General features: G+C 41.1%; 1 protein-coding gene and 1 long non-coding RNA gene across 3 annotated transcripts in view; one reads left to right on the forward strand and one right to left on the reverse strand.

Annotated features, from left to right (window-relative positions):
- On the reverse strand, nucleotides 1–4,590 carry LOC147168726 (uncharacterized). The gene is made up of 6 exons (XR_015095925.1): nucleotides 3,954–4,590; nucleotides 733–806; nucleotides 616–660; nucleotides 425–511; nucleotides 251–346; nucleotides 1–163 (listed from the first exon to the last, which is right to left on the reverse strand). It is a non-coding gene; the product is annotated as an uncharacterized LOC147168726 (long non-coding RNA).
- atrx (ATRX chromatin remodeler) overlaps nucleotides 4,056–26,506 on the forward strand; it is a 27,630-nt gene continuing 5,179 nt past the window's right edge. Inside the window, exons 1-30 of one of the 2 annotated variants that reach the window (XM_086084369.1) lie at nucleotides 4,056–4,267; nucleotides 5,614–5,675; nucleotides 5,796–5,842; nucleotides 5,938–6,047; nucleotides 6,121–6,201; nucleotides 6,819–6,928; nucleotides 7,024–7,091; nucleotides 7,189–9,116; nucleotides 9,202–9,271; nucleotides 10,122–10,270; nucleotides 10,343–10,522; nucleotides 10,600–10,726; nucleotides 10,801–10,897; nucleotides 11,313–11,486; nucleotides 11,760–11,901; nucleotides 12,288–12,397; nucleotides 12,600–12,746; nucleotides 12,829–13,006; nucleotides 13,159–13,296; nucleotides 13,369–13,544; nucleotides 13,631–13,748; nucleotides 14,596–14,726; nucleotides 14,894–14,988; nucleotides 15,109–15,260; nucleotides 15,593–15,746; nucleotides 15,866–15,966; nucleotides 16,658–16,766; nucleotides 16,853–17,030; nucleotides 17,174–17,365; nucleotides 24,852–25,001. In XM_086084369.1, the coding sequence (XP_085940495.1) occupies nucleotides 5,619–5,675; nucleotides 5,796–5,842; nucleotides 5,938–6,047; nucleotides 6,121–6,201; nucleotides 6,819–6,928; nucleotides 7,024–7,091; nucleotides 7,189–9,116; nucleotides 9,202–9,271; nucleotides 10,122–10,270; nucleotides 10,343–10,522; nucleotides 10,600–10,726; nucleotides 10,801–10,897; nucleotides 11,313–11,486; nucleotides 11,760–11,901; nucleotides 12,288–12,397; nucleotides 12,600–12,746; nucleotides 12,829–13,006; nucleotides 13,159–13,296; nucleotides 13,369–13,544; nucleotides 13,631–13,748; nucleotides 14,596–14,726; nucleotides 14,894–14,988; nucleotides 15,109–15,260; nucleotides 15,593–15,746; nucleotides 15,866–15,966; nucleotides 16,658–16,766; nucleotides 16,853–17,030; nucleotides 17,174–17,365; nucleotides 24,852–25,001 (5,469 nt within the window). In that variant the 5' untranslated portion in view covers nucleotides 4,056–4,267; nucleotides 5,614–5,618. The remainder of the gene's footprint in view (nucleotides 4,268–5,613; nucleotides 5,676–5,795; nucleotides 5,843–5,937; nucleotides 6,048–6,120; nucleotides 6,202–6,818; nucleotides 6,929–7,023; nucleotides 7,092–7,188; nucleotides 9,117–9,201; nucleotides 9,272–10,121; nucleotides 10,271–10,342; nucleotides 10,523–10,599; nucleotides 10,727–10,800; nucleotides 10,898–11,312; nucleotides 11,487–11,759; nucleotides 11,902–12,287; nucleotides 12,398–12,599; nucleotides 12,747–12,828; nucleotides 13,007–13,158; nucleotides 13,297–13,368; nucleotides 13,545–13,630; nucleotides 13,749–14,595; nucleotides 14,727–14,893; nucleotides 14,989–15,108; nucleotides 15,261–15,592; nucleotides 15,747–15,865; nucleotides 15,967–16,657; nucleotides 16,767–16,852; nucleotides 17,031–17,173; nucleotides 17,366–24,851; nucleotides 25,002–26,506) is intronic. The other variant, XM_086084370.1, reaches the window with a different exon arrangement.

Raw genomic sequence — 26,506 nt, forward strand, 5'->3', positions numbered from 1 at the left:
ATAATAAAAATAAATAATGTATAAGTTATTCATACGAAAAACATATCAACCATCATTTTAATCTATAAGACGACCGTTGCTGTGCACATCTTGCAATATCCCCCAACAATTGGCATAGAGGATATTTTGTGTTGTTTGTCAGGTGACATTTCTCAACTCCATTCTGGAACACAAAACATGGATGAGTTCAGTAAATACACAAGACTTGAAGAATGAGAGTTTTTATGAAGTATGAGTATGTATGGATGACCTCCTTATTGTAATCATGCAGGTAACCGGCAAGTCTCTGTAGTTCGTTACCGGTAGTATTGGTCAAGGCTTTCTCAGCTTTGCGAAATTTCTTTTTCTGTAAAGAAAATGTTAATAATGTCAAATACATGCTAATGTGACAAATTGCTGTCATTTGAAAATGTCTCAAACCTACCGGACATTTTGCCTTATTTGGCTTGAGTGCCATTAGATCAGGTGATAAAGTATTCAAGGCTTTCTCAGCTTCGCAAAAGAAACGTTTCTATAAAGAAAAGGCCACTGTTAATAATGTTATGTGTGTAATGTTAAAGCACATTCACCAGAGCAAGCCGACGTTGATGCCATTTGAAAATCTCTCAAACCTACCAGACATTTTGTCGTATTTGGCTTTTGCACCATTAAACCCTGCAACTGTAAAAAAAACACATCAACAACAAAACATAATAAATATAATAAAATAATTTATTTTATTCATGTACTTACTGGGAGAAGAAGCGCATTCTCTGCTTCTTCCTGGATAAGCTTCAGTTGAGTGCGTTCAAAAAACGCAAGGGATGCTGAAAAGAAGGCCAAGAGTAACAATATTACATCAGTTCTAAATGTTTTCATGATTTAGAAGATGAGCACCGGATGTCGCTGTCAGGTGTAGAAAAAAGCTGAATTGGGCCCGCTTTCAAATGTCCGCTGCTTATATCGACAACAAATGCGGTTGTTGCACAGACGTAAGAGGAAAGTGCCACCATATAAGGATGCACCCCAAAGAGATCATCAAAAAGTTCCATCGGTGCAATCTCCTTTTAGCTGATTCTATATTCTATTTCTAATCTATATAACAAATTATTATATATATTTTTTAATCCATGTTTTCTTTTTACTGGTGGAAAAGTAACATACTTTCTTATAATTGGGAATTAGGTCAACCGCCAATAACTAAGCATGGCCTATGTGTACACTGCACTAAATGCACTCTAAAAACAGTTGGGTCAAAAGTAACCCAATTATGGATAAAAAATGGACCGATCCACTTTATGGGTCAATTTGACCCAACTTTCTGGATTTCTTTATACAAAATGACCCAAGTAAAGGATCTGACCAATAGATATGAGTTGTTTTATGCTGAAAGACCCATTTCTTGACTCAAAGTTGGGTCAAATCGACCCAAGCAGAGGTTTGGTCCATTTTTTTACCCATAGTTGGGCTATTTTTGATCCAACAGTTTTTAGAATGTGGGAATTTAAAAGTGATCTTAATGAATCTACAATTTTCCCTCGCTACTTATCAGTTTGGTTCTTATGGCTTCACACTATCGCGGATTTTCATTTGTGTCCATAAATTCATCTATTACAGTTTTACAATACCTCACTATTTTTCTTCCTTGTAAGTCGCCAGTCAAAAAATAAAAATCTGTTTTTTTTAGGGGACATTTGTTTCAGGGCCTGACCGATATGCATTTTTTTTAGGCCGATACTGATTTTTGTCAGAAAAAAATACAGATTACAGATTAATCTGATGATTATTTAAAAATATATATTTAATGCATAAAATTGTGTTCCCACAGCATTTGTGTGTTTATAGTCGTTGTTTGAAGGAAACACACTCCCGCCTCCCGCAGCACACGATAATGATGAAACATACGCTTAATAACAACATTGAAGTTTTTCTTTTAAAATTTAAAATGGATTACCGTACACGGAATCCCGCGTCGCATAGTAGCAAAGGTAAAATCCTGTTGGGTTGCCGAACTGTTGGGGTTACATAATGGCTTAATAGAGACATACGATATGACCGCCCCCAAAAAAGCAGAGGTGGCAAATCCAGGTCCAGAAAGTAAAAACCCTGCCACAGTTTGCCTTTAACCCCTTGTTCTAACTAGCTAGCTCCCTAGCAGGTAACCGAGCACCCGGGGAGCTAGCTAGGGAGCTCGCTAGCTAGCATCTGGGGCTAAAGCCAAACTGTGGCAGGGTTTTTACATTCTGGACCTGGATTTGCCACCTCTGCAAAAAAGTAAACATCTACTTAGCGAAAATTCAGCTATCACGGGGAATCATGGAACGTATCACCCACGAAAAGTGAAGGAATACGTGAAGTAAAATTATGTGATTTTTTTATTTTTCTGGGAGAAACTGGCTTCCATGATCATCATTGAATCTCAGAAAAATCCCCAGCAAAGCTCTCTTCAGGCTTGAACTGGGCTCGCGGCATTTTGTACCCACACCGGATTCAATTGATAAAAATTTAACTTGAATCTCCTGTTGCTTTCTCGGTTGAGAGATATTCTCCATCTGCACTGTGTAACACAGCACAGCACACAATTCATCTTGTATTGTCCCAATAATTAACATTGCCTCCACATGATGTGATATGCTTTGGATCATGAGCCATTCGCACTTTTCCTCTTTTCCTATCATTCTGTTACAAGTTGTGCTTTGGATTAAGTCAAAAGTAATAAAAACTGACAGTACAAATATTTCTTGACATCATTGCAACATGCCATCTGTTAGTCTTGTTGAAAGATTTATTTCAAGCAACATCCGGTTTACACTATGCTTACACCCCCCAATCACACCAGATAAGAAAACTCTGCGGCAGCCTTTATCGATTGCTCATCAAAAAAAGGAGGTTTTGAGTAATTCAACTTTCCCCCGTGTGTGAAGTAAAGGAAAATGACACATTTTAGTATTTATTACAAATCTGTCTTTAAACACATTCATAAAGTCATAGAACTTTAATATACACAAAAAAATATTTTTCAACCAGTTCTGCTTCATCTTCCAGTTAAACATTAACAATAAGAATATTGTGAGTCCCCATCAAATTTTCAGTAGAATTCTACTGCGCGCCTCCCAAAATGTTTACGTGCCGCTGCTGATGTTGAAAATGTATTAACTGCATCCCAAGACATTGTGGGCTATTGACCCCTCACACTTTTGGTTTAAGGTGGAGGTTGGGCTCCATCAGGGATCACTTTGCAATGTGCGTGTGAAGGACCCTGGTTAATCACATGGAATTATACTTACTGCCCAGTGCCCACAGATGGCCACACCAGGAGCAACCACAACGCTTATTGAATTAGCATGATACATGACTTTTGGGAAAAAAGAAAACGAGCTGTAACAAAGTGCTGTACATATCAGCTGTTAAATTCTTTACATTCTATTTAATCATTTGTATTTTGTTTCAGTCTCTGAATATATTTCTTTCTTTTTTCTGGAGTATTTTGTTGTTTTGTTTTGTTTTTCAAAGTTTTTTCTGAGCATTTTTTCCCCTCCTCCCTGTTGGAATATTTTTCTTATAATTAAAAAAAGTTTTTTCTGAGTATTTTCCGCATTTCTCAAATGCCCCCCCCCCCCCCGAATTACGAAGCCACTTTTGAACTCCATCGAAAATTGACCAAAACAATACACGTCTTCCGTCGATCATGATGATGATGAGGATTATTGTTGTTATAATTATGTTTATTTTTAATATTATTTCAATAAGTGTTATAGAAAGTGGATAGATGGCTTAAACTACGTATTTTCCACATGCACAAATTTTAATTAATTTTATTTTTCTTCTTCTTGCATTATTATTTATTTATTTATTTGTTTGTTTTATTTCGTTAACTTCATTTACGAATGACATGGCCCATCGCCACTGTGGCACAAAAGTTAGACAGAAACGAGTACCGCACAGTGCAGCCATGCAAATCAATTGAAACGTACTGTTGTGTGCGGCTCCAGCTTGCATCGGGCGCCCACCTAGTTGTGGGCCAGTGAGAGCGGGAGGGCATCCGGGGCCGTCAGCCAATGGGAGCCCTCGCAGGATTTCGGCTCCATGCGCCATTTTAGCGCGTCCACGGCCATCCGGTAAAATGGTCTCCGCGCTTTGTCTCCACTGACTGGAGTTGTTACCTTTATTCGGGGACTTTTGTCGCCTTCCTACCGCCAAACATCGCCACCTTAGGTCCATTTGAGTCGTCCGCGCCGAGAACAAAGCCCGACTTCGTGTATCGAGAAATGACGACCACGACCAGCAGGTAGGAGAGGCTCGGTTTTAGGGTGTTTACACAAGTCTGTTGTGCATTGATTATACAGTACTGGAGACTTATCTTTTGCTAGCGGTACGCCGAACCATTAGTGCTTGTTGGTAATTAGCATGCTAAGCTAACTAGCCGATACCGACCGGCAATGTTTAAATTATAAAAAATGCAAGTGCCTCTATTCTCGTGCGTATTTCATAATGGTCGCCGGGTTTAGTGGCATCATTTTAAACCGACTTTGTAAAACGGACGTGGTTTGTTTCGTGTCCAAAAATGGCTCCATTTAGTAGCTGCTAGGTAGCTAGCAGTGCCAGTCACCAGTGCCATGATACCGTCTGAGGGATGCAAGGCCCCGAGCATTGCATTTTTCGGTGCATGCCCATGCACTGGGGCTGGCATGCACCATGGGAGGGGGAGGGTGGGGAGTTGCTAGGGCAACATGGGGATGGAGGGTAAAAAAGAAGTAGCTCTGCTGGCACGGCGGCGGCTACGCTTCTGAAAATGCGAGCTCGTCTGAACTTAACGTCGTTGGTGTGTTTTGAAAACATGTTAAGGCTTAAATAAGAAGGAAGGAGCACATGCAAGGGGCCTTCTCTCTTGGGATGAACAGCTAGTCGAATTCAAATCGACATCGCAATGTAGTAATTTTGGTTGTAATTTGGAGGAAAACGCTTCATTTTGATTATTCGGTACTTTTGAAAAAAAAATGCACATTTTCATACGTTGGTGCTTAGTGCAGTCCACGTTTACAACTTTACATATTATTTCATGACACAAGAAAAGTAAATAATGCACACAATACAGTAATATAAACCTAATTAATATACTTAGACATTGTGTTGTAACGGGATATGGCAGGATGGAGAAGGATTTAATTCACACAGAATAACACTGTCCCATATGCAGACACTAGACAGTCATCATAACATCCAAATTGAATTAGCAAATAAATGTATACATTTTGGTAGCATCATAATGTACTCAAAGCATTAGTTGAGTTGAGTACAATACCGTGTATTCAAGTTCCACGCTGTCGGCAGAAGACAATTCTGTTAGTCGTTTCATTTTGAGTCCACGAGGTACATGCAAAGATTTGCCAAAATGCTCAACTTTATCATGCTTCCGCTGGAACTACTTTAGAAACTAAAACCAGAAATTCAATTGTTTACTTTAAAACACCATGTTAACATGTATAATAAAGTTTTTTGTTTATTCCGCAATGACCGATTTGTTTACGCGTCGAGCCTGGTGTCCAGTTTTATTGGAACCGAAGTATATAATAAATAAATAAATATACAGATATATCTTTTGACATTAAATACATATATAATCTGTTTCTTCAGGTAAAATGAGTCTGTCTATTCCTGAATCCAGTCAAGACCAAATGGCAGAAAATACAGAGGAGGTTGGTCTTCCATTTCGTTCATTTGATTGTCTATTGGAGTTGATGTGCGTGTGTCCTTATTGACTACAATGATGCCATATTGTCCACTGTCCAATTTAATTAAACTTTTTATGCTTGCAGCCTTGTAGCTCTGCAGAAACAGCGCTGTCCTCTTCCCGTAGAAAGAAGTGAGCAACACTTGAAAAAAAACAACAACCTTCCAATTGCCAAGGTGTTCTCAGACACACTTGCACACCTAATATTTTTTGCTTCCACATTATAGGAAGACCACTACTGTAGCGAAAGCTGCTGTAAAGAATGAGTCTGTCAATTCAGATGACAGTGACAATGAGGGGGGCACTTCTGACAGTAATGCGGGCAGCACATCCAAAGGTATGGTTTTTGTTTTTGCAATTAAGTTTTTGGTACTGCATCAAAAACAATCTTGTTCTGTTTGTGTTCCAAGGTACCTTAGTGTTGCGGCCTGCAGGGAGTGAAAATAAAGGCACTGTGAAGTTCAGAGTGGATTACAAACAGAAAAGTTCAGGTAATTTGGTATTTAATCGTGTTTTTGTGTGTAATGATGCTCACAATGAGCACAGTTTTAAGCATAAAGTGGAACTTGTTAAGTTTTTTTTAATTTTGCTATGGGCAGTCTACGTTGGTGGGTGGGACTCTCTTTGGACCTACAAAGAAATACATTTATGCTACATGAGCCTAAAGAAGTCATTATTATTTTTTTATATTGCACGGATGAGAGCAAATCTACCGTTTTAAAAATGTCATTGATGAAATGTCCATTTTTTTCTATCCACATTTGAATGAAGGTGAAAAATAGTACATCTGTATTTTGTTATACCATTGCATCACTTTTGCATTACTTTGTACTCAAACTTGTCTTCTATGTTGTATTTTTTTGACATTATACTACTAATGGTCCTTAACTTTTACCCTTTTACTTTTACCCTTGCATGGTTGTTGAAAATGTTCAGTTAGTTTTGTGATGGAAAAAAGTTTGACTTGTGCACAGATTTGAATAATATTTGTTAGGAAAAAATATTTCCAACTTAAAAAATATATTAAAAAAACAGGCGTTGACAGTAGTTTAAATTATTATTTTTTTCTCTTTCAAACAAAAAGCAAGTCACAGTGTTTTGCCCACAGATCACACCCTGCAAAGAAAGATGAACTGCACAGCCTGTGGAAAGCAACTTAACCAGTTTCAACGAAAATCTGTGTTCGAGCACCCTGCTCTTAAAGTGCTTATTTGCAAGGTACATACAAGTTTTTTACATAGTTGTCAAAAAAAACACCATTTCAATAAGGCTCTGGTTTGATAGTCTTGTCTATGATCTCGCCTTTCCTCTAGTCATGTTACAATTATTACACGAGTGATGACATTAGTAGAGACTCAGATGGCATGGATGAGCAGTGCAGGTAAGACATATCAAACATAGGCAAACCATTTAGCATTGTCATAATTCCAGTAATATAACTTTTTGCCTCCACCATTAACCAATCCTTCACTTTCCAGGTGGTGTGCCGAAGGGGGCAAACTCATCTGCTGTGACTACTGCAACAACGCCTTCTGCAAGAAGTGCATCCTTCGCAACCTGGGCAGAAGAGAGTTATCAGTCATCACTGATGAGAACTCCAAATGGCACTGCTATGTGTGCAGGGCCGAACCCCTCCAGGACCTGGTCTCCAAGTGTAACAGCGTCATGACAAAGATTGACAGTGAGAAACCCAAGCAGCGTAAATCTAGCAAAGGCGAGGTACGCAAGAGCAAGAAATGTAATAGCAGTGAAGTCAAAGAGCACAAAGCAGTTGTGAACGGGAAGGAACACGCCGACGGCTCAGGGACCATAACATTCTCGTACAAAAAACCGCCGATACCCAAAGAACTCCTAAAGAAAGCAAAAAAGCTGGTTGAAACCACAACTGGTTTGAACAATACATTCATCCAGTTTGTGCAGCAGGCTGCCGCAGAGCAGGACGACAAGTCTGTCAGGTACAGGCATTTGAAAGCGTTCAAGGCGGTGCTGTCTGATTTAAAAAAAGCCCACACTGCTTTGGAGGAGGCTCTGGAACCGGAGTTCAGATGTATGGAACTACAAAATGGCGACAAGGGGCAACAACAAGTCACAAAAAGCACAAATGCAGGGCACCCTGTTGTGGTTGATGATGAGGTGGAGGAGGCGGACGCAGCTGATGACTCTGACACGGTGCAAGATCTGCATGAAAAGCAAGATGAGAAGCCAGTAGTGGCTCACAGTAAGCCTCAGGAGGAGGAGCAAGCCGAGACTGTGTGTAACAAACAGGAAAGCGCGCCGGACGAAAAGGAACCTCCTGAGGAACCAGTTGGTAAAGACGGCAAAACAGAAGATTTAACCAAAAATGTAGATAAAACACAAGTGTGTGATGGTGAGCTGCTTTCACCTGGTGAACTTTCACTTGATCATGACATTATGTCTGTTCCTCCTTCAGTTCCGGAGGAGCTTTTTCAGATGGTGGAAAGTCTCGCAGATCCCCACATGCTGTCTCAGACTGACCCCACTTCGGCCGGAGACACGGATGCAAAAGAAAATAGGCGCAAACATAAAGTGAAGAACCTCATTGTTAAACTGACTCCAGTGCCGGTTGTGAGGACAAGTAGGTCAAAGTCCACCAGGTCCAAAAACAAAGCACAAGATGAGGAAAATGGTGGTTCTGATGCAGGCGATGAACCAGCCAGCCCGCCACCTAATCGGCACCCAAGTCGAGTGAAAACCACTCCCCTGAGAAAGCAAGCTGACAAGACTGTCGAGGACTCCTCCGAATCAGAGCAGGAGTCAGAGGAGGAGAAGAGTGACAAGTCCGAGTCCTCCAAGAAATCCAGTAGAACTAAGAAAAAAGATGAGAAAAAAGATAAGAAGCAGAGTAATGCTTCCTTGTCAGAGAAAGATGCAGGAGACTCCGACTCGGATGAGGTTCCCGGCGTATTGCTCGAAAAGGTGGAATTATGCAACAACAGTGACGAGGAGAAAAAAACCCAGAGTTCCAAAAAACGTTTATTTAAAGAGAAACCCTCACAAGACACAGACAAAACACCCAAACGCAAGAGGAAGTCAGAAGGCTCAGAGTCCGACACGCAAGGCAAAAACAAAAAGGTATCAAAGAAGAAAAAACAAAATGTCTCCAACTCTAGCGACTCTGATGAAGACAAAGCGAGAACGGTGAAGAGGCGCTCGAGCCGCGTGATAAAGCAAAATAAATCAGAGGAGGAGGACAAACCCGAAAAGAAGGCTGCGGCTTTGAAAAGATCGTATGAGAAGAAACGCAAAGGAAAGAACTCAACACCTGTCGCCAAATTGGCGTCGTCCTCCAGTGACGATGAAGAAGAGCAACAGGCTGACGGTGACTCTGGAGACGATAGTGACCAGCAGGTGTTCACCCCCATAACGGAAGACGATGCGCTGGGAGGTAATTGTGCTTCTCAGCATTTTAAATAGTCAGAAAGTAATTACTTGCTCATGACTTGATGATTCCTGTGTACATTGTTGTCAAGGTGATGAAACACCAGTCAAAGAAGAAACTCTTGAAATAGATGACGACGACGATGATGATCCCGAGAACAGGTACCAGCATCATACACTTAACGCTACATGACACACTCACCGTAAAAGACAACAGCCTGTCAAAGGGCCAAGAAAAAGCCTGGTGACTTGCCAGGCCTATAAATCACTTGGGGGAAACCGTTAGGGGTGTGCCAAAAAATTGATTCTCATTTAGTACGGTTCAGAATTGATTTTAAATGTCCCCAAATCGATTTTATTTAAAATAATTTTTTTACTGTCTTGCCCTTGTTTTTGTGTGCCTTTTATTGGGTGCGCTGTTCTTGTTGTACATGATTTGCCCACTTAGGGGCAATGTTGTTCCGCATGTTCTGATACACAGTTAAGTTGTAGCCACATTAGAGAGTAGAAGGAAAAAGTCACCATCAAGTTATGCCAATAAAAGTTGTGTTTTTGCAGCGTAGGAAGAGCATATGCCGGTGAGTAATGTGAACTTGCTTTTCTGTATACATTCCTTCTTGAAGCGTTTTGTATGAATAGCCATTCTTTTGCGTGATAAAAGTTCCACGAGCAGCGCTCTAATTAGCATTAGCGAGTCAGACTGGAGTAGATCATGACAATTTGCCCTTCTATAAATTGAAGCAGAAATTATTGTCAATCAAATCATTTTGAATCAAAAATAAATAAATATTGAATATATATTGAAATGACATTTTCTTGAAATCTACTTGGGTGGCCCGCCCAAGTATTAACATGGTTTGGGAAATACTAAATGTGTTGGTATTTGTGCCAAGTAACAATTTCTTAACGTGACTCTTCTCGTCTTGTTTTGCTTCTCAATTACAGTATATTTTCAGTACATATGATTTGTGTGTGAGAAATAGTAATCATTTCTCTTTTCCCCGTTTTTAAGAATCGCAAAGAAAATGCTTCTCGCTCACATTAAGTCCAACTTTTCCTCTGGGGCTGAGAGCTCCTCAGAAGATGAAGATGAGGAAGTGAAGAAGGAGAAGCGCTCCCAAAAAGTGAAAAAAGAAGATGATGACAATGAGGAACAACAAGGTAGGTTGGATTTACTGAATAGAACACAATTCTGTTTTTGCTTGGTCTGTTACGAATTGTGTTCTTGTTCAGCAAGCGACATTACAGAAGACTCCGGCTCTGATATAGGGGTGAAGAAGAGTGGCAGACGGCACAAGTTACTTCGTCACAAGCTCTCACTCAGTGAGGCAGACTCTGATGATGATGATGGTAAAGAAGACAATGCAGAAAAGACCAAAAAAGTGGCCAAGAAGAAGAGAGAAAAGAAGAAAGGTTCATCCTTGAGTTACTCGTCAATCGTGAGCTAAATTTTTGCTTTCCGTGAGTAACTTCTGTCTTCTGTCTCGCAGTGGACAGTGATGATTCGGCCGATTCTGACTTCAAGAAGTCTGCATCCAGTGATGACTCTGTGATGAGCGAAGCGCTCAGCGAAGCGCTCAGCGAGTCGGGAAATGAAGAGAAGCGTCGAAAGACGAGGTGAGAAATCCAAGCACTCACTCGCAACATTCTATTTCGTCGCGACTGAAACTAATTCTATTGTGGCTCTGTAGATCCTCAAAGAGGAAGGATGCTGAGAAGCAGAAAGGTAACAAACAGAAGAAGAAGAGACGCAGGATCAAAGTACAGGATTCCTCCAGCAACGAGAAGGTGTTTAAAATGGCAAAATATATATACCAGTGCTCAACAGAAATGAGTGCACCTCGGCAGAATTGTTAGAAAGCCAAGAGTTTTGTTTGAGTCGTTATTTTCTTTGGCATATCATACTACAGTGTGTGTGTATATATATATATATATATATATATATATATATATACACACAATATGTAGTTCTGCTGAGTCCAAAGTGCAAGAACTTTTGCGACAGACTTGCTTAACCTTCGCAACTACAGTCATGCATGACACACAAAATGCATTTTGAACATATCCGCGGAGCATGTCATAAGGATTACGGAGGGCACACATTAATCAAGGGGCTCGCAGGCAACTGATCAAAGGTAGCCGTCCCCCCGACCCCGCAGGGGTAGAAGATCTGAGAGCTTAGCTTTAATGTTTATTTCCACAGAGCGGAGAGGAAGACGACGACGACCCAGATGAAGACCGCAAAGGGCGCAAAAAGATCCGCAAAATCCTCAAGGATGACAAACTGCGGACAGAGACGCGGGATGCTCTGAAAGAAGAGGAAGATAGGAGGAAACGTATAGCCGAAAGAGAGGAGCTGAAGAAGAAACTCAGAGAGGTAAAAAGGAAGTATTTATATTGCCAATTTCATTTGATGGCTTGAGTTTTTGCACGTATTGTGGCTTGCTTAATAATAATACGATCCGGATAATAATTAAAACCGTATTCATGATTTTTGTTGCTAGAAGAAGTTTAATAGTTTATTTTTAGTTTGTTCTGCTTTTGTCCAACCCAATTAACAAAATTCAAAGTGTGGATACACTTGTAATACCATTTTTTTTTTTTTCAAGCGTTGTTTTTTGTTAAATAACAGTGACATTTTTGTGTTCAGACAATTGTGTTGGAAGAGTCTTCCCAGGTGACATGCCCCATCACCACCAAGCTGGTTCTGGATGAAAATGAGGAGACCAAGGAGCCGCAGTTGCAGGTGCACAGGAACCTCGTCACCAAGCTCAAGCCTCACCAGGTTGATGGTAAGGACAAGATGAAGGATGCAGGGATGGGCATGATTAAGCCACTTGCTGTTTTTCTTTTTATTAAATCGTATCAAAAAAAATTGCTAATCACAATAAATTTTTGCTAATATTAATGTTTTGCGATTTGCTTAATAATATGAAATTTAACCCAGGTTGACAGGATTTCATATGCCGGTCCATTCTGCCATGTTTTTTTGAGAAATAATGTTTAATTGTTGAGAATTGTTTTAATTTAGTGTCTTTTGAAATACACCAGCGCTAGAAAAGAGGGACGTGAAATTAATGTAAATAAATGAATAAATACACAACAATCACAGAATGTCAGATATTGTCAAAAATAAGATTATATTTGAGAAGCCCTTTCATCTTTGTCATGTTTTTAGGGGTGCAATTCATGTGGGATTGTTGCTGTGAGTCTATGAAGAAGATTGAGAAGTCGCCCGGCTCTGGTTGCATCCTTGCCCACTGTATGGGTCTGGGGAAAACACTTCAGGTAGGTAGAAGAGAGAAGCTGTGATCAAGTGGTGAGCAATGTATGACCCAGAGTGTCCCAGGTTACACTGTTCCTGTGATGGATTAAATGCAGGATTCATAGTAAATATGACCTTAATTGTTTTTTTGGGTCTTACCTTTAACTGATTGTTGATTACTGTCCTACACAATTGTTCTCATGTAGTTCTCCTTTCCCCCTGTAGGTGGTGGCATTCCTTCATACTTTGCTTCTTTGTGAGAAGCTCAACTTCTCAACAGCACTGGTGGTTTGTCCCCTCAACACAGTCCTCAATTGGGTCAACGAGTTTGAGAAATGGCAACACGGAATGAAAGATGATGAGTCTTTAGAGGTAACAATTTGCTTTGACAGCTGCTCTTCACCAAACATTAACCTTTGAAGGATTAAGCGGTGATTTGTGGCATATTTAACAGGTGACCGAGCTGGCCACAGTGAAGAGGCCACAGGAGCGAGCGGTTGCCCTCCAGCAATGGCATGATTTGGGGGGTGTCTTGATCATTGGCTACGAAATGTACCGAAACCTGACACAAGGAAGGAACATCAAGAGTAAGAAGCTGAAAGAGACATTCCAGAAGACACTGGTAGACCCAGGTATGGCCATGCAGTATTAGTGCATGAATGTGTCCCTGAGTGTTTTGATACAAATCCAATGAGGATTAAAATCAAACTAAAACTATAATTCAAAATAGTTAAATGGCGGGCCGATCCCATTTTCCTTTGTTTTAAACGTACTTTCCCTTCAGGTCCCGACTTGGTGATATGCGACGAAGGTCACATCTTGAAGAATGAGGCATCAGCTGTGTCCAAAGCCATGAACTCTATCAGGACTAGGAGGAGGGTTATCCTAACTGGGACACCTCTTCAAAATAACCTAATTGAATGTAAGCTTGCCGACAGCTGTTGAATTTCTCTCCGAAAACGACAATCTTCTGACACCTGTGTCCCCCTGTCAGACCACTGCATGGTGAACTTCATTAAGGAGAACCTGCTCGGGTCAGTTAAAGAGTTTCGCAATCGCTTCATCAACCCCATCCAGAACGGGCAGTGTGCCGACTCCACGATGCAAGATGTCCGCATCATGAAGAAGAGGGCTCACATCTTGTATGAGATGTTGGCTGGATGTGTTCAGGTAACACACACGTCCCTCTGATTGCCGTCTGTCCTCACATGGTTGGTGGTAAAACTAACTTACAAGCATGCTTTGTGTTTTCCCAGAGGAAAGATTACTCGGCACTCACAAAGTTCCTGCCTCCCAAGCACGAGTATGTGTTGTCCATCAGAGTTACTCCACTGCAGTGTAAACTCTACAGATACTACCTGGAGAACTGTACCGGTGAGATGCAAGCTACATGGAAACGTTTTGATTTGTCCCCTGACTTTCACAAGGCTCTGAATTTGTTAGTGGTTATTTTCAGCCTGACCTCTCGGGCCTACTAAGATGACCTTTTAGCTCACTCCTACAAAAGACTAAAGAAAATAAAGGCTTGTAGTAGTAATATGCGAATCGTTTTGTTTTGCTACCTTCACTCTGTGACATTTATTGGACTTTATTTATTTTTGTTCTAACTCTGCTCTCACTTTTCTGTGCCTCTTTGATAAGTCGTTTAGTGGACTTTCCTCTGTGTGTGTGCGCGCATGTAAGTGTGGCAGCTGGCAGAGTGCCGCATGCAGGGTTTAAGCGCGGTTTCCCACGTCTCCCTAATGAAGAGCTCTGGGAGAGGGAGGGGGTTGTAGGGGCGGGGAATGTGGGGGCATACAGCAAAGGGAAAGACGTTAAGGTGGTTGCGGGGGAATATCAACGTGTTTGCACCAAAAATGAAAACAAAAAGTTGGAGGGTTGGTGGTTATGAAGAAGTAATAGGGTCAGAGGGCGTTGTGGTTCATTAGCAGAAGTGTTGTCCACAGGGTACAGTGCTGATGTTGTGACTGAATGCTGACCTTCACAGTATGGCTTTTGCCCCCACACCCCCAGACCACCAGGCAGTAAAAGTCAATCCATTACCTGGTATCTGTATTTGCCCAGCCATAGACAGTACATCTTGTTTTGACTATAGGGGTGCAAGTTACAGGCAGAAATTAGACCCCTCTACATGTTCTATGCTGACCATTTTCTATGAAGAGACAAACATTCAGCCTGACACATTCACCGCCTGCATCTCACCCTCTCCCTCATGTTGCAGGTGTGGGGAATGCTTTGGAGGGGGGCCGAGGCCGCGCAGGGACCAGACTCTTCCAGGATTTCCAGATGCTCAGCAGAATCTGGACCCATCCCTGGTGCCTTCAGCTGGATTACATCAGTAAAGAAAACAGGGTAGGTATGGGAAGACGAGACGAAACCTGGCTTGATGTGATGAGCTGGGAGTACGGGAGTGATGATCATCCAAATTTTTGGAAAAACAAATGCGCATGTGCATCGGTTCTGCTCCAAAACAGCAACTGTGAGTATTTGGTACACCACTATAAATTTTTCTCTTTCAGGGTTTCTTTGACGAAGACAGTATGGAGGAATTCATCGCCTCAGAGACCGACGAGTCGTCCCTTAGTCTGAGCTCGGAGGATGAAAAGCAAAAAAAGTAAAGATTCCAGTTTCTTGTGTTGGATATTTATAAAACCAGAGACACATTTGTACTCCCCCTGTTCTTCCATCTGTTACTTTCGCTGACCCTGTGTCCTCCACTGTCCCTCCTTAATAGGAAAAAGAAGAAAGGCAAGGGAAGAAAGAAGGGATCTGATGACTCTGATAGCGATGATGTGGAAGTCATCAAGGAGTGGAACACAAGTTCTCGGGGCAGGAATGGAGAGGGGCGAAACAGGGCTGAGCCTGTAGAGGAGCCTGTAGAGGAGCGTAAGTTTGAAGCCAGGAGAAAAGCTTTGCATGTTGTCGGTGAATGTAATTGAGCTTGACAACCAATGCGGACAAAACCTGACTATGAACAATGAGGGGTCATACACAGCCAGATGGTGGCTTAACAGCTTGTAGGCCTGTTGACAACGTATAAGATGAGGGCATCCATTTTGTGCAGCGTTCATCATATTGTGTCCAAATTGCAGGTCTACAAAAAGCTTGCATTTGGTAATCCATGGAACAATATTAATGAGATTGTTGTGTTAATAATGATGTTGTGAGGGCCGTGTGCAGACAGACCTAAGACTAATTTGTCTTTCTTTGTTGCAAAGAAGCTGAAGCATCTCGTTCGAGACCAGGGAGCCCCACCGCTGACTGGCACAAGGAGTTTGTCACCGAGGCCGATGCTGAAATAATCGAACACTCCGGAAAAATTACGGTCCTCTTTGAGATCCTGCGCATGGCAGAGGAAGTGGAAGATAAAGTGTAAGCATATCTGCACACATCGGTGGAATGAGCCATTTGTGTGAAGCTGGTTTGTAGTGTAAGGGGATAGCGTTTTGAAAAGTAAAGTGACACCCAGGAATCTTTGTGCCCATCCGCAGGTTGGTGTTTAGTCAGTCTCTTATCTCTTTGGACCTGATTGAGGATTTCCTGGAGCTGTCTTGCAGAGCTGCAGATGAAGACAAGATCTCGCCATACAAAGGTAGGCTTTATACTTCTGTCCCACATGTTCTTTTATTCAAGAAGATCTTGTTTGGCTCTCTTGCGAGGCTGTTAATTACTTCACTGAATGATCCTATCCTGTGTTTGCCTGTGATCAGCTTCCCACTGAATGTTTTGCTTTGTAATGCTGCTCTTTAGTCATGATGCGCTAAAGTACCCTTTTAATAATAGAAACCAGCTATTGATTTATATGGAACTTGATGAGCTTTGGTGTGTGTCCCAGCCCACATATACCATGGTCCAGTCGCATTTTAGCCTTAAGCATGCACACATATACACATACATACAAAGTGCCACTGTTGTAAGGTCATGTTCCTAATTCAACTTCAGCAGCTGTTTTTACTTTCATTTTGAAAATGATTAGACCTTGACTTTTTATTCCACAAAAAATGTTTGCTCAAGGGTTTGTAATTTGTAATGAAAAGATCACAGTGCTCTAATTGGAAACATGCTGTACCGCCACTGATGAAGGCTAGCGAGGGGGTGGCCATCTTGAAGGTTACATACGGCGGGCCTCCATCCGCCATAACCGTCTATCTGCTCATAACCAAACCAGGTCCTCTTTGACAAGAACCGGCCTAGTTGATGCTGACATTTGTTGTTGAAGGCTCCTCAGCAGTTTGATGATGACATTGAATAGCAGGTTTCTTCACTCTTATGTGGCTGTTAAGGTGAAGGCAAGTGGTACAGGAACATTGACTACTATCGTCTGGATGGCTCCACCAACGCCACCACCAGGAAGAAGTGGGCTGAGGAGTTTAATGACCCTAACAACCCGAGGTGATTTATTGATTCAAATGTATGACTTCAACAAAAGATTTAGACGTCATTTATATAAGTCTTCTCCACTTTCCAAAATATTCCAGGGGTCGTTTGTTCCTCATTTCCACACGAGCTGGCTCCCTTGGCATCAACCTGGTGGCGTCCAACAGAGTAGTCATCTTTGACGCCTCCTGGAATCCTTCTTATGATATCCAGAGTATATTCAGGGTGTATCGTTTCGGCCAGCTGAAGACCGTCTTTGTCTACAGGTTCCTGGCACAGGTGATCTTGGAAGGATGTTTTTCTTTTTCTTTTTTTGTGATTGTCTTTTTAAAAGCCAACAAATACTTTTAAACTCTGCCAGGCAAAGATGCTAACCAAGTTATATTTATTGGGCGTTCTTTCGTTTCATATTCTCCTCTCAGGGCACAATGGAAGACAAAATTTATGACCGGCAGGTTACCAAACAGTCTTTGTCATACCGAGTGGTGGACCAGCAGCAGATTGAAAGGCACTTTACTATGAACGAGCTGGCGGAGCTTTATACTTTTGAGCCTGATATGCTGGACGATCCCTCAGAGAAAAAGAGCAAGAAAGCCACACCGATGCTCCCCAAGGTAAACCTTCAGTTTTTTTTTTTAACTAGTCCTATACTTCACACTCATGTGACAACCTAGATTTCATTTATTAGTCTTAAATCAGATGTGTAATTAGGCATTTATGGAGGTTTTTTTTTTATTAGGTGTAAGTACCCAAAAAAGTCTTAATAAAGTAATACTGTATCAGTGTTTTTGGTCCTCTAGTGTAGACCAACTATTTATTCATGGTTCATCTTCTAATTCTTAGATTTTTATTCTAGAATATCAGTTCAGTAAATGATAGGTGTGAATGTGAGCGATTCCTTTTATTTAATGTGCCTTGCTAGCAACCAGTCACGATGTACATTACTCCAATGTCGCAAATGATAGTAGGTGAACAGTGTGAATACTATTATTCAATTTGTCACGTTTCATAGGTTGAGCAAAGTCTATACCGCCATACTTATGACAAAAGGTACTAAATTCACCATAATACGTCGACTCAAGAATATTTCATATTAACTGACATTGTCATCAAGTCTTTGTTCACTGATAGTGTTATTTAGGGTGTTGGAGTTCAGTCCATATTTATTTGTGGTTCCACTGTCCTCACAAGAATTCTGCAACTGCTGTTTGTTGTGGTTCTTGTGACCTTTTTGGGCATTCTTTTGTGAATTGTTTTTCCCCACCTACTTTTTACGTTGTTATTTAGGCCCCCTGGGTTTTTAATGAGAACACACTGCACTCACATGAGCCATCCAACTCAGCGCAGCTGCACGCATCTGTTTACTGCTATTTACTAAATAGTCTCCTCCTTGTGATGCTGCTATAAACCTGCACTTTTTCCTCATTCCTTTCCATCATTTAGTTAGTTGTTGATCTATTAATTTCTCCTCTTGCCTTCACTCGTTTGTTTTTTTTGGGTGGTAGGGGGGTTTAGTCCCCGGAGTTGATTCACTTTAGTTGTTGTGTTAAGTTGCTCTTAGTTTGTGTTTGACTATGTTTTTTTTTTTTTTCAGAAATCTGTAAACAGGGCGCATAAAATAAACATGGCTTATGCAAACTTTTACACCAAGCCATCTGTCGTCCATTTTACAGTACGCGGTCTAAATCACTTTTCACTGTTCCCGCCATGGGTTAATGAACCGGTAGGAGCCCCGATTCAACTCGTCGTGGAACTAAAACTTACTGTCACCCGAATGCGTTTTGTGAGCTACATTCGTTCAGACGTTTAGTGAGATATCAGCATTTATTTTACTCACAGTATTAAGGCAGAGGTTCAAGTCATTGACAAGCTGCCTGTTGGGGAACTATCTGATGCTGATGATGATGATGGCAACAGAGCTGAGAGTATGATGGAAGGAATTCTGTCTGGATTCATGTGAAGATGAGTCAGAAAGACTCTTTTTGCCTTGAGCCAACTGCCTTCTGCGCAGACAAGGGGGAATAAGTTAAGTCACGGTATAAGGATCTTCACTTCACAAACTTAGCAATGGTATACAAAACTTGAAAATACTCCTGAGCATTGCCCTTTTCAGCAACTTGTTCATCTGATTTTGGCTCTTCAGTTGTTACTTAATTTCCCAGAGCCTCGTCTATTATGCCCCCCATCTTTCATTAAGCCACGCCATCTTGTCCCCATGATCTTTGCAGCCATCTGTTCTGCTGACTCACCTCTCCACCGCTGCATGTTCAAAGCGAGCCCAGTAAAGTTGTTTTTCTTATCCTCCCCTTGGACTCCCCCTGCCTGATGAAGGGTCATTATTTAAACCCCTCTCTTAAAGATGTCTCTCTGCTCTTCAGAGAAACTAATTGAAGACAAAAGAGGCAGGCGTGCTTCCCCTTAATGACAAAGAAGGTTGTGCGTCCCAGACATGAGGTTTTGACTTCCCACCCAACCCTTCCAGACACATCCTATTTCCTGCTCATCACAAAGCAAGCATCCACTTGCAGAACACTCCGCCGGCCCAGCATGTTGTACAGCTCCACTGGTTTGCAATGTGTCAACTGTTAGTCGAAACTGCAGAATGTGTGCATACATTACAGTTTGTGCGCAGCAGGTGACAGTAGCAGTGGTTATTAGGCCAAGCCGCATTCCTGGAGGCTTCGGTGTTTTGATACAGATTCTGACATAAAGAGGTTGCTTAAAGCAATGGTAATTATTACAAAAAATGACCAGCAGTTGGCAGTATAAGAGTATAAGAGATCAGCTAGGGCCATGTTGCAACAAACTCTTTTTACCCCAGTGTTTTCAACAGGTTTGTAAATAATGAAACTATATTCTAACGATAACAGTTACAAATATACTTTGGTAGGTCCATGTTTTTATAGCAATAGAACAGAATATTCTGTTGACTTTGCAAAATCTGTCAAAATCCAGTTGAACAGCCGGGAGCAAAAGGGATTCAGTGAAAATGGCTGGGAGTGAATGAGTTAATGCTAATGACCTTGGGAGGTCGCTGAACTTTTCGTTAAAATCATAAAACAGAGGTCTGTTGACTAAGATTTAAAGTTGTTCAATAAACATATGCTTTAAAAAATTCAACAAAGTTAAGAGTTGGAGTTTGTTTGTTTTATTATTCAAAATTTTGACTCAAATATTTTCCCTTGTAATGAAAATGAGTATCTGCTCCAAATATGGGTCATCGGCCTCCTTGACTCCCGATTATTGGCATCTGATCTGAAAAGAAAAAATTGTCTATCTCTACTTCTAAACTGTTGCTGTTGATTGAAGGTAAAAGTGAGAACCAATCTCTGCTTTTAATAGTAATGGAACTTGTGATGCAGCATCTCTGTCCTGGCTGCTCGGTACAATATGGCTGAAGCCACAATAGGTCAACAGTAATTGTACAAGATGGCGTTAGGAATTGATTGTGTTGAAAAACCTTGCTAAGCAATGTATTGTAAGTCATCAAGCCCACCAATGAGATAGATTGGTAGATGCATTTTATGACGAGCAGTTCTCTCAAAGCCTGGTTGAGTCGAATCGCACTGTGGTGACTCCAGGTAGCCAAATGTGTAACTCTACTTATTCCAGATTGTCTCCACAGGGAAGAACTAGCGCCGCCAAAAGTCTGCAGATATCATGCTGAAGTGTTTCCATCATCAATCTTTGTTAAGAGTTGTTTCACGTTAGGTTGTGATAGCTCAATTGCTTCCAATGTGAAAACTTGTAATACAACACCAGATAACCAAAGGTATCCAAAAATGCAGACAGTGGTACGCGCAGCTGTCTTAAACATTGGTGCACCATAGCCATAACAAAAAAATGTCACGGTATTTTCCTCCCAAGGTCAAAATGGTGTGCAGAAAACTCCATGGAGAGATGACAGAGCCAAGCTTCCATAAAAGCGCATCAAGTTTTATATTGAGCTCAAGCTTTATGGATTGGCCCCCGATCTAGCGTTTTAAAAGGTGGGCGACGTTTGCACTTAGACTTTGATATTTTTTGGCATCGCCTGAATGTTGTCCACAGCATGTAGATAGATTATAATTAAAGGGTTTGTAAAACATGTGATTTTGTCTTGTTAATTGACTGATTGCCAGAAAAACAACTTTGGCATGTGTTCCTGCTGTGGATGGTGTAAAGTCCTGAGGGCGGTCTTGGCCTCCTCCTGTCAGGCACAGCTCCCAAGTTTTAAGTGCGTTTCTGCACAGAAACTTGTTTAGCACTGTCTGGTAGCGTTGTGTGTGTGTTTAACTCGTATGCAGCTGTGGGTGAGGGAGTTTTGACTGGCCGTGTTTAGCTATTACAAATATCTCTGCCTCTTGCATTCCTGCTTTTGGGATCTCGTCTTGGACCCCCTGTTGCTAACACACCTGTGCATTTAAAGCCACAACATCAAACTCTGTTATAAACTACAGTGGAAAAGGTCAAGCAATTCATCCGGGGATCTTAATCGACATTTGATTTATTGCAATTTTCCAATAGAAAATTGTGGAAATTTAACTGATGTGTTTTCACGGCAGCACAGAGCACAGCGATGTACATTCTTTTGTTATTGATGCAGACTTCTTTATTCTTTGGCTATATTATACTGAGCAGCCACGGCAGAGATATGTATATTGACAATATAGCTTTTTTTCCTTAAAATTGCATGAAATTTATTCAATTTTCCATTCTCATTTATATTTCCTGATAGTAAAAACGGCCACAAAAGAGCATCCGAAACTGGCGCAGAAACTTGGGCTCTGCCATAAGGCCAAAAAATAAATCTAATCTAATTTTAATCAAAGTAATAAACCCAACTAACATTTATAAAGAAAGTTTGATTAATTAAAGAAATAAATCCTGTGCAAAATGTTCAGACAACAATAATAAATACAGGTAAATACAAATACACAGTTTGCGTTTAGTGTTGTTTTAAAATCAGCTTTAATGTAAACTGAACATTTATAACAAAAATGGCTATTCATATCTTGTGTATAACTTGCTTAACTCATTCACTCCCAGCCAATTTTCACTAAAGCAACCCCCTTACTCCCAGCTGTTTTACTAGATTTTGACTGGTTTTTGCAAGGCCCACAGACTATTGTGTTCTATTGCTGTAAAAAAATGGAACCTACCAAAAGAAAGATTAGAGTCTCGTCTTTCACCAGGAAAAAAAGTACATTTGTATCCATTTCCACTTTGCAGCAATTGGCATTAGAATATAGCTAAGTTTCATCATTATTCACAAATCTGTTCAAAGCAGTGGAGAAAGAGCTTTTTGCAACATGGCCCTGGTTGATCTCTTTTACTCTGCTGCCACCTGCTGGCCGTTTTTGTAAATGTCTACCATTGCTTTAAGCTTTCTCTTCAGTTCAGAGGCTGCATCAAAGCCTTTTGTATGCTTTAGCATAAAAAAACAAAACGTATAAATGGTCCCATGGTAATATTTAAAATAGAACATATTTATATGTTTTTGGGAGCAAACGAGTTAAGTGTTACAATTACGTAGTTAGTAACTATTGCAAAATTACACAATTTAAGAGCAACATCTTTTAATAATTCAGAAGAGTGCATTTATTTATACGCTCCTCCATTTCATGATTTAAATCATTTTCAAATTGTCTATATATTTTTTTAAATGACCAATTCATCAAATTAATTGGATTTATTGCCCACCCCTAACTGAGACCTTGAAATAAGGCATGGTATGGTATCAGTATTCACCCATCCCTAATATTTTACTCCATGTTGTCATGGCAGTAAAAGTGCATCACTGTGGCTGCTGTCTTAAAGTAATCACACTGAAAACAGTTTACTTTTTTAAAAATAACGTACTTGTTCTGAGCTTCAGAAGGTATCTGATAACACAGCCAGAAATCTTGCCTCCATAAAGTTATTCATGCCGACAGGTGTTTAATTGCATCAAACCTTTCAAAGTTTAAGTCTATTGGTGAAGTACGCATGGACGCCTGTGCCAGCTCGTAAAGTCCAAATGAGGCTCGCTTATGTCGACTCCCAAGTTTTCATTTCTGGAGATGTGAGGGCTTGCTTCGTTAGAGAACTGCTTTACATCATTTAAATACTGGCATGGAAGACCTTTTCGTAACGTGCGTGTATATATATATATACAAAACTTTGATTCTTTAAAAGGTTGCATGTACTGATTAATTTCATTGTTGATATCCAAATTCAAGTCTTGTTCACGGACTTTATTTAAAATATGAAGTCTTCTCCAGACTGTCACCTCAATCCATAAACATACATTTTCAGATGCCAGAACTCCTTCCCAGATTTCTCCCCGCAAAAGTACCCACTCATATCCCCCATATGCTCAGTGAGTGGGTTCACTTACATCATTTCGGTCCGAGCATCTGCCCACCCGGCGGCTCTCACTTTTTTCCAGCTCTCGTGCAGTAAAGTGATAGGCTTTAGCATGCTGGTCCATCAGAATGCCAATAGGTCGGCTCGGGTTACTGATAATCATTAGTACCGGGTCACATTTGCGCACAGCTCCCCAAAAGAGATGGACCGGACCACCCTAGAGCCGATGATGAAGGGGAAATATATCCCAGCGTGCACCGGGTTCCAGGGTGAGCATCTGTATTGTCATTTGACCTCCAACACGAGTGACCGTTTACCTTGAAAATGCTACTCGTTGAAGCGAGCTGTAATGGCCCGCCCCAGCAAGGCCTTCGTCTTCCCAGGTTGGTGGCCTGAGCAGTTTTACCACGCGAATTCTGTGTGTATACAAGCTTGTCTGCTTGTCTTACATCTCTTAATTTGAGAGATCCAGTTTCCCCGTGTCTGGCCCACTGTTTATTTTCTCTCTTATTCTGTACAGATTTGCAATCACTGTCTCCTTTCATCCTACTGTGTGTCTGTTTTGTATTGCCGCTTGTGTTGCACCCGTGACATATATGATTAATTTACCTTGCAGACTTCACACTCATTGTCTGAGTTCAGAGGTAGCTGGACAATGGAGGGGGGAGGGGCGGGGGGCTCGTGGCAGGAACCCCTGTGTGAACTGCCATGCAAGGAGGTTAATGATGCTGCAGTCGTATGACGTCTTCACTTTCCAAAATTCCACTTTAATGTGATGCAAAGCTACTGCAACAAGAGTAATTTGAACCCTGTTTGTGTGAGTCAATGCTTGCTTAATTTCAGCCAAGTATTGTATTAAATAATAGTGTCGTCATAGAAACTGAAGTTCTTCAACCTCTGCCAACAAGGGACTTTATGTTTACTTCCGCAAAACATGAGGCAGGAGGTTATGTTTTGGCCTAGGTTTGTATCTATGGAAAAGAAAAATAATAATTATGAGAAAAAAAAAGAAAAAAGACTTGCTGTACCAAGTGTGTGGCACGAATCAAGAAATGTAAACTATTTCCATGGAGATGCAAATAGTGTTCAGTTGTTACCTCCACCTCCAGGACTGGAGTAGAATAGCATCATCGACAACTTTAGACTTACCCCTTTAAAAAAACAAACAAAAAAAAAACATATACTTTTCAGTTCCTGGAATACATCGTGTGCCTTTGGGGCAATGCATTTAATTAATTAAAAGTTATGAGGACATTAATCCATCTCATATGTGTGTCTGTGTTACCAGTAGTTGAGTGTGCGTCAAATTTAACACATTTATATTGCATGTTTTTATTAATTAAATTTTTTTAACCAAACTGTTACTTAAGGTTATGTTTAAAATAGTGACATGTTAATTGCTTGCACAACTTGCATTACTAACCTAAGCAATTCTTGTCAGAATGAAATGATTGGTTTGAATGACAGGTTCAAAGAATGACCTTTTCAACAAAGTTCGTGATATATTTAGTATTTAGGGATTCAAGTTTATGGTATAAATTCATGTGTAATAAATAATGAGACCAATGTCACTTGTGTACAACTGCTGACAATAGTTAGAGTACATAAAGGTAAAAATAATTGGCAAATGTCTGATGAATTTGGCCCATGTTTGAATTGCCATAATTGGCCGACTAATCGGTCAGGCCCTTCTCCTGTGAGTGTCTGGGGCCTTCAGCACACGCCGCGATGACTTCCAAATCTGACCTTTGACGCTTTTTGTCTCCACTGTAGGACCTCTTCCTGGCGGAGTTGCTTCAGACCCACAAGGACCAGATCATGTGCTATCATGAGCACGACTCTCTGTTGGACCACAAGGAGGAGGAGGCCCTGAGCGAGGAGGATCGCAAAGCGGCCTGGGCTGAATATGAAGCAGAGAAGAAGGTAAGTGACGCGCACTGCATCATATGTTTGAGAACATGTCTCAAGCATTTGTCAAGGATCTATGTATTTCCAATTAGTTGCGGTTAATACAAGCCACTGGGGTGCCGTAAAAGGCAGCCAAACCTCTTCTGCATTTCTCCCATCACGCAGAAAGTCATTATTGAGGCACGCAAGAGTAGCATTTGGTTGAATTTAGCGCCATGTTGTGAGACACCTTTAGCTGAATGCCTTTTCCAAGATGACAGTTTAACTACAAATGCCAACGGCCACGTCCGTCCACAAGAGGCTCGTCTCATGTTCACATTATGCTTCTGTGGCCGGTCCTTGCACTTCCTCGCCTATTCCCTCCCGTCCTGTCTTTTTGTAGGTCGAATCAAAGGGCAATTAGTGTGTTTATTTGGAAGACGTGTGTGTGTGTGTGTGAAGGGTTGATCGTGCAAGCGAGCGGGAGTAGGTCTCCCCTCTCCTCATGTAATCCTAGATTCTAATTCACTCTAATGATTATTTTTCCAACACACTCTCCCTGCTCTGCCCCCTGTGTGTGCCGTAAGCGGCTTTTCCCTGAGCTTGTCTGCTTGTCAGGAGAACACAGGGTTTTCCATTCACAGGGGGAGGAACAATGGCACCGAGGTCCAGTGGCACTCTTTTAATCGCTTCTGTATCTTTCAGATGTGTCGTGCAAAGATTTATTTTCAAGTCACTGTAAAAATTTGACACACCACAGAGAAGAGTTGTGAACAGCCCTGCCAAATTTGAATGATGAAAAACATCGGCAAGTAACAAAAAAGTTAAAATCGTGAGACTGCAATCTGATGCCCAAAGCTGGTTCGAAGCTTTTGGAGGTTCGTGTCATGTAAAATTCAGGAATGGACCAATATCCGGTATTAGTATTGGTATAGCATTTTACGATCAGCAACTAAAAATTATTATAAAAGAAAATTGACATGAATTTAATGTCATTTTAAGAGAAAATGAGAAAATATTGTGATATAAATAAATAAAATTATGTTATTAGTTGTTTTTTGGGAGGGGTGGGGGAATAATTTTCTTTATCACGAATACTAGTGGCATCGGTACTTAATATCGGTCTGAAAAAAGTGGTATCGATCATCCCCAGTAAAATGTGATTTGGTTTATAGTCTGGCCGCAAGCACAGACGTGTGTGTGTGTGGGTTTGTAGTGTTTTTAGGCTTGCACACCTGTCTCCGACCAGGTCAATAAGAACCCTCTCTCCGCTAACACGCACACACACACACCCCGGATGGCCAGATTACAGGGTACAAGAAAACCATCTGCAGCAGAGTTTCAATTACACACAGACGTTGGTATCCTGCTGGCCTTTACTGGGACATGACTGTATGACACACACACACACAAACGCACCCCCACACACTCGCACACGCACACGCGCGCGCACACACTTAGGTTGTCAAGTTTTTTTTTAATGCAGTCAAAGAGAGGATGATCATCTTTGGTCATCCGGCATATTAAATTGAACTTGTGTC

The sequence above is a fragment of the Leptonotus elevatus genome, chromosome 9 (assembly GCF_054856555.1).
Source record: "Leptonotus elevatus isolate MCC_2025b chromosome 9, RoL_Lele_1.0, whole genome shotgun sequence".
Classification (NCBI taxonomy): domain Eukaryota; kingdom Metazoa; phylum Chordata; class Actinopteri; order Syngnathiformes; family Syngnathidae; genus Leptonotus; species Leptonotus elevatus.